Below are 7766 nucleotides of genomic sequence, written 5' to 3' on the forward strand. Positions count from 1 at the left end.
AAAATTTCTATAACTGACAAGCTATTGCATTAAGAATTTGGATTTACTTACTTCTTGCTTAATGTTTTACTAATTTTGTTTGCAGGCTCTCCAAACGTAAGGGCCCTCTATTCTTCGCGAGCTGTTGGTGAGCCACCGTTGTTTCTTGCCGCATCTGCATTTTTTGCAATCAGGGATGCCATTAGGTATGCTCGTAAAGATGCCGGCTACAATGGAATCTTCAAACTAGAGGCACCAGCAACGGCAGAACGAATCCGCATGGCATGTCAAGATCCGCTGACTGAAATGGTGCCTGAATTCGAGGAAGGCATTTTCCAGCCGTGGTTCATACAAGTTTAGTAAAGAGCTAGTTTGTTGATATTCCTAGTTCAGCTAATTATGCACCGATCGTTTTGTGCTGCAACTTGCTTATAAATCAAATAAATGCTTGATTTGGTTTACATAATTTAGTAGATCAAATACGTCTTTTGGAATCAAGGATTCCAAAAGGTGTAACGACAAGAAAATAATTCTCAAGTATGTAAATAGAATTTTTTCGCAAAACTTTTTTTGCAAAACAATGGAGCTTTTTAAAAATAATTTTGTAATCATTGTTTAAAGATCCCTTGTTCCCTTCCCCCCTTTTCAACCTGCGTATGCCCCCCCCCTTCTAAGCAATATGAGCAATATAGCGGTTTGTTACCTCTAGTATTTTTGTCTATTTGATGCACAAAACACGAGCTGATTTCTGGAGCAATACACTTGTTTGTTCCTTTGATTCTTGCAATCACACTTTAAAATTGCAGAATGGCAGTCATTGTACCAGGGACTTTTACTGTTTTACTCTTGTCCTAAAAAGTGCCGAAAGATACGTAGATGATTTGAATCACTTCAAAACAGGGCTGTAAAGATTATTTTCAGAAAACCACTAAGAGATTGCAAACTAATTTCTATCAACAGCAGCAAAAATACAAGGCATGTCTCCTTGTCTTTAGATGTCTAAAGAGAACATCTATAGAAGTTATGAACAAATGTGTTAAACACTTCATAATTATAATCAGAATACTCGAGACAACAAATATGCAGCGCAAAACCCAAGAGTTAAAACAGAAACAGGAAAAGAGGTTTTAAGGTCCAAAGGTGTTCGATGAACGTCCGAGCAGCGTACACCAGCCTGACTCAGTTTTTTTAGAAAAAATAGAACTGTTTGATATGGTCAGTTAGAATCAATATACACTCACCTCGCAAAAGTATAGCACCATCTTGTTCAAAATGGCGGCACTTTTTATCAACTTTTTGACAATTTGTCTGTTTTCTCGGGAGTGTTTCAGTTGCAAAGAACCCAGCAGTGGAACAGTAGACATTTACAAAAGATTGATGTAAGAGGGGAAAGAATTTGTCTGTTTCACTTCACGCCGTTTACACGTAGGGACACAAAAGGTTATGGAACTCAAGACTGAGCAAGGCTTTTTAGCTCAGAATCTTTCTAGACAAATTAGAATAGATGTCTTACACAAATACAAAATCAAAAGTTACCTGAGCAAAAGAAAGCCATTTTCACAACGATATATTTTCAAACAAGAACAATTCAAGTTCTTCCGTGGCGTCCATCAAGTCCAGATTTGTACATAGTTGAAAGTGTTTGCCTTCGTATGAAAAACATTACAAACCATAATTCAAATGTTTCTTTATCATTAACTAAAGAATCATTAATTAAAAGACTTCTTCAGGTTTGACAGCAAATTCCACCACAATATATTGCCAAATTATATGCAACCAATTCAAGAAGGCAGAAAGCTGTTACAAAAGTTCGTGGCTCCTATCAGAATCAAAATTTAAAACTGTTAAAAGACATTTCTTACAGTTTTTTTTAAACTTGCTCTGAAAAGATTAAAGTTTTGATTGGTGGTTGCTTCACTTCCAACGCTCTCCCATTCGCAAATACAATCAATTTGCATAACAACAGCTTTCGATAATTCTTGCGCCATTTCCTTTCCTTCGAGGTGGTGCAATACTATTTTGAGGGAAGTGTATGCTCCTGAACAGTTTTACCTATTTATCACAATTTTCTTTGATTTTAACATTTCATTGTAGTATAATGCAGTTAGATACAGGGCCTTTATTGATAACAGCACTCAGTCTGTTAAAAAGGTTACCCTGTCTTATTGAAAACATTTTTATTATTTTTATCATTATTAGTACACATGTGTTTACAGGAAATTTTATCAAATGAAAAGACAAATTGTAAATATTGCTATTACCTTGTTGTGCTCGACTGACGAATGCAATTGTAGGTGATTCGTGTTTTCCTACAAAACTGTTTCTTAAAGCTTAAACGGAGAAGAAAATTGAATCCTAAATCTATCATTGTAGAAGGTTTATCCGGTCATTAAAATTAATGTATCCAAATAAATATCGATAAATTTTTTCATGTACGGTTAGACATAGTGCGCTCATCTGGGGCTAGTTTGCCCTTGACATGTTGCAAAAATCCTAGAAAATTTTTACAGAAACGAGACATTGTCAAATATGCCGCCCACCCATCACCCCAGGCGACAAATGCCGGGCCGAAACAAACACTAAAACAGAAATGAAGGTTTAAAATATGTTTTTCTCGTCATTAATAAAATATGGAAGATAAGAGGGTTATGTTAGATACAAATTTCCCGCGTTTCCTCTACATTGACAACTTTTTCAAATTCTGAAGCTTTATTAACATGTCTTCAATTTTGTGCATTGTTTAAACATTAACTAGATTTGAAATCAGATGGAATCATTTAATTAGATGGACTCGATGACACATTTTTTTAATGATCAGTTTTCAAGAAATGATGGAAACTCTCTTTGAGGTATTTGAAAGTTTGAAGTCACTAATAAGCCACAAATAGCTCCTCACCTAGTTGAAGAGTCTAATCTGTAGATTTGAAAAGAACCAATCAAGCACGTGTTTAATCTTCTCATTTCACCTTCGCCAACGCCTTCATATCTTAATAGCACTCCATATTCTGCTCACTTTTGGTTCTTACCTGACGCTTCTATCAAAAGAGTGTCGGAAAAAATACCACTTCAGTATTTAATTTTCCCACTATTTATTGCCATTTTCAATTCTTGATTTTGTAATACCAAACAGAGATATGATTTTCTCTAACATTATCTCAATTTCACTAAACGGTTTCCATGGTAATAAAAAAGGGACTTGTTCAGATAATTAATTACGGTGATTGCAGTGGTTTTGATCCTATTGAGAGTAACTTATGCTAAGAATTGAGTTAATGATACAGAGATGGATCTTTTATCAATTAAGGCTCTTATAAGCCGGCTACCAAAAGAAAATTTGTGTCCTTTCTTTCCTGAAAATTATGTCTTCGTCGAAAAATTGAGATAGTTTATAAATCTTTCATTTTATACAAATTTAGGTTTTGTCCAATTGTTTGGATGCTCCAATTTTAAGAAAAAAGATATCATTCAACAAAAAGGTATTTGATAAAAATATCATTTATCAAGAATGAGAAGTTTGGGCAAAGGCAGCTAAAGTTTTCGTAGTAATGAAAATTAAGGTTATGATTAGTTATGTTAAATTTGATTCCATCAGAAGTAGATAGATATAGAGTTATACAGCCAACATTAAAAGATGATGTCTTTCTGTTTATGTAATTCTATTTTTACATTTATGAAAAAGGATGGAAATAATAGCATTAAACCGGCTCATTTGATAGTATGAATGATTACATGTTGACATGATGTTCTTATCTAGAAATAGGTTTTCATGAAAATTATTTTATGATAGCAATGATACAATTCTTTGACATCTTCGACATCTTCGAGGTCAAAAATCTTTCGAAATCAAAAATACAGTTCTAACTATTGTAAATGAAAACAAACCCGTGACACTAAGATGCTGTTGTAAGCAGATTTTATTTCTCTGGAATTATTTTCAGATTTAATTTATAACACTTTTCTCGAACAACTGCTAAATGATGTTTGAAAGGTTAAAGTCATGATCTAATAAAATAATTTGTAAGCATTACAATTTTGCAATAAAAGACTTTTCTAATATCATAAACAGAAAGATGCAAGTTTTGAAGTCATCTCGTGCTTAGAAAAAGAACTGCAAATCTTTCAATATGCCACTGCAAAAGGCAGCCACATGTCAGCTATTTATTGATTTCTTCCAATATTTTTGACAACATCATTTTTCCTCTCCAAAAGGAAATGAACAATTGGTTAAACTTGCAAGATATCAAAATATTTGTTTCGATTAATGAATACTTAATGACTGGAAAAAATTGATAACTTTTGTACACAACAAGTAAAAGTTATTTTCAGCTAAATAAATAGGATACATCTATCATAAGCAAAATTGGAGACAAACATAACCTTTAAAAGAATTTTGACTGACAAAAAGGATTTATGAAAGGGCATGAGAGTAGCTTATAAAGATTATCAATCAACTTTGAAAATTTTCAGTAAAGATTAAACAACTCCTATGTAAAAATTTACAACATATTGAGATACACTTTTTTTTATAAGAAACAAAGGTCGATGTTGAGTACCCAGTTTCTTAATGTTCTGGAGATTTCAATACTCATTGTTTCTTAAGAGTTTCTTAATTGTGATGTCATGAATGATGTTATGAAATGTTCGTGACCTTTTCTATCACGTCATAAGATTCGCTTCTGTTCCGATGCTGTATTTAGATGTGGGAAGTATGTTTTAAGTTCTAGGCCAACAGGGCAATCTTGATCTTGGATTTTACAAAATTTAGTTGTTCTCAGTTTTATCACGATTTAATAGTTTCTTAATTTTTTTGCTTCTCGAGTACTGAAGTTACTTCGTTTTTTCTGACTGTCCAGTTCTCGTTTCTTATAGCCAGTTTCTTATAAAAAAAACTAGTGTAAAAATTTCCAACGGTTTAAAGCCACCTGTTAATGAAACAGGTTCTATAAATGAATGCTCGCATAACTGAAGAACCTACTGGAAGCAATGGTATCGGCCTAATAATTATTTAGATTCTCCAACTACTAGATTATCTTTTTGAAATCAAAATTTTGGTTGTCAAATCTTCTCTGGGTTTTGAGATTTTAATGTTCGAAGTTTGATACATGCTTGCAATATAAAAAAACCCTTGATACAGAAACAAAACTCGCATCAATTCCAACAGGGTCATATTTTATCAACTAGCTTAGGCCCGTTCAGCTCAGTTCTTAGATTCTTATACAACAAAGTCAGACAAAGTTGTTTTCAGCAGGCATATGTCTGCTTTGCCAATTAACTCAATCAAATTTCGCATCATTAATTCGCCAGTCTTCAGGCGCCATGGCACAGTTTTCTTATTTCTGACTTCTATATCTGCTGAAGATTTGTTCTGACAATAAAAAGGTTCAACACATAAATTGAAAAAAATTGTGAGTACAGGAAAGGATATTAGCCAAATTTCATCAGATTTCGTTGGTCTGACAAAAGATCTTGAGAGAGAAATTGATTAAGCAGAGCTGAAATAAGTCAAATGTTATCTGGTGTCGTGTTTGGTCTGATGTATGGCCAATATGTCAAATGTAAGAATGGCATTCTATTCAAGAACGATGAATCCTTTTAGACGTGGATTCAAATATAAAAAGTTTTAGGGTTTTAAGTGCATAGATTTAGTCAGTGGATAATTGAGTGGATTATTCTGTGTCTTAGATGTTTGCTCATGCAAGATTGCTACACATCAAAGGATCTAGTAATAATTTTTTTCAAAATTTATAGTTTCTTCGAAAAATGACTCCTCCCTGGGCATTTACTCACGTGACTCATCTCGCCTGAGAAATTGCTTCCCCAGCTTCAAACTGTGTCAACTTCCTGCTCAATTGGATGAAATTCCTAATCATAGTTTACAAGATCCAATACATCGATTTTACACATGGCTCACGGGCCTGCATATTTTACAGCAGTGGAAATAGAATTTCTTTTGATAAACTCAACCATCGTAATAAGATTTATAAAAATGTTTCGTTCCAAGAGAAATCAACAATTACAGATCCGTCTTGATTAAAGGAGATATCATTTTCCATCTATGGCAGGAATTGACGTTTTCCGTTGAAATCGGGTTCATCTTTTGATAAGCCAGTTTGTGGCTCATTACTCTTCACTAGATTAGCAATCGTTAAAACAGTCAGACTTATCCAATAAGCCATTTTGGCCACCCTTGCGACATTTCATTTTGAGATACACAATAACATGAAACAAGCTTTGAGAACATAGCGTCATTCTGAACTGGATTCTATAAACGTCTTAGTTCATCTAAGTGTACAAGAGTTACTTATACAGTGCTAATTTTAAATAATTATTCTTGCTGGATTTATTATTGCATGACCAGCATTGAAAAATTACACAACTCTTTGAAATTCTTGTTTTACCAAAAAACATAAATTATCTAAATTATCCTAACTTAGTAGTCATGATAAAGGCATAAGTGAATCGGTAGTTCAATCAGACAATGCATTTAAAATCTGTAGTCACTAAGTCACTGAGTTACCAGTAAAAAGAGTAAAATGCTCTCTAGAAATGAATGTTGATAATTCTAGCGAAAATCTCTGTTCTAATCGTCTTTGATATTGGAATATTTGAGGTCTAATAAACTTCCATCGATTTATCTTCGATTCAAATTTTCTAATATAATTTAAATGCATAAGTGAATTTTTTTACCAGGGCTCAAATGTTATTGCATTAGGTTATCAGACAATTTAGACAGTTGTTCAGCAAGACTGTGTATTAAAATACTTTTTTGCATACATTTATATCATCAAATAATGAATTACCTTACCTTAGCCAAACATTACATTTAGCCACTCTATAAAAAAAACACTGATTCCCAGTTCAAGTTGCAGAAACTAATTTGAATAGTATCATTTTATATATAACACTTCGTTGCATATATGTATCTTAAGGTCGCAATAAGGATGTCTGAATTGGAACCAACGAAGAATCTCTTATACCATATATTATCATTTCAAGTAATAAACCATTTCAAGATTTAACAAACCATACGGCTGCAAAATTGAAATTAGATCATCGACAAGATCTCTCTCGTATGTGCCATACGAATGGTAGGTTGTCTAGTGCTTACGGCTTGTATTGTTTTATGCCATTTTTTCAAAGTTGCACCGGGTATTGTTACATTTAGAAATAGCAAGATTGAATCAAAATGAAGAAAATGCCAAGAATGCATTGATATAACTTAGCTGAATATCATCTTAATTAGAGAGGTAGAAAGATGTAGTAATGATTGATATTAGAGAGGTAGAAAGATATAGAAAGATATAGTAATAGTAATAAAATGTTGATAGGTATTTATAGTTCTATTCAGAGCAACCTTGTTCTTTAAATTCATTAAAGCTTTATGAGATAAACATAAAGCTACAAAGGCAGCCAAAATCACATTCATGCTTTTTCTCTAATTACAATTTACACTTTATGATCTCCTTATAAAAAATTGTCAAAAAATTTTTAAGCAATCTTGCTTACTTTGTACTTCCTTGGTAACATTTTTAGCAGATCAGAATTTTGAAAAGATAGTGGAATGAGTTTCAATAATTAAATTCTTTTTTCAACAAATATATGCAAGAATGAAAGATAACATTGGATGTTCTGACCTTCTTTTGTTATGGACAAGGAATCGAATGGGAGTGGCAGTGATAATACAGGACCAGACTTTTGCTCGATTATTTAGTTTCTATTTCCATAAAAATTAGGGTTTTTTTATTTCTCATCATATCATTCTGTATCATTTGAGTTTATCTATCTAT

General features: G+C 32.7%; 1 protein-coding gene across 1 annotated transcript in view; it reads left to right on the forward strand.

Annotated features, from left to right (window-relative positions):
* The window catches only part of LOC135683136 (xanthine dehydrogenase), a 46265-nt gene extending 44037 nt beyond the window's left edge, over positions 1-2228 (forward strand). Inside the window, exon 9 of the mRNA XM_065198312.2 lies at positions 86-2228. Coding sequence (XP_065054384.2) covers positions 86-339 — 254 coding nt within the window. The 3' untranslated portion in view covers positions 340-2228. The remainder of the gene's footprint in view (positions 1-85) is intronic.
* Positions 2229-7766: the final 5538 nt, after the last annotated feature.

The sequence above is a fragment of the Rhopilema esculentum genome, chromosome 7 (genome assembly GCF_057945365.1).
Source record: "Rhopilema esculentum isolate cy_ngs chromosome 7, ASM5794536v1, whole genome shotgun sequence".
Classification (NCBI taxonomy): domain Eukaryota; kingdom Metazoa; phylum Cnidaria; class Scyphozoa; order Rhizostomeae; family Rhizostomatidae; genus Rhopilema; species Rhopilema esculentum.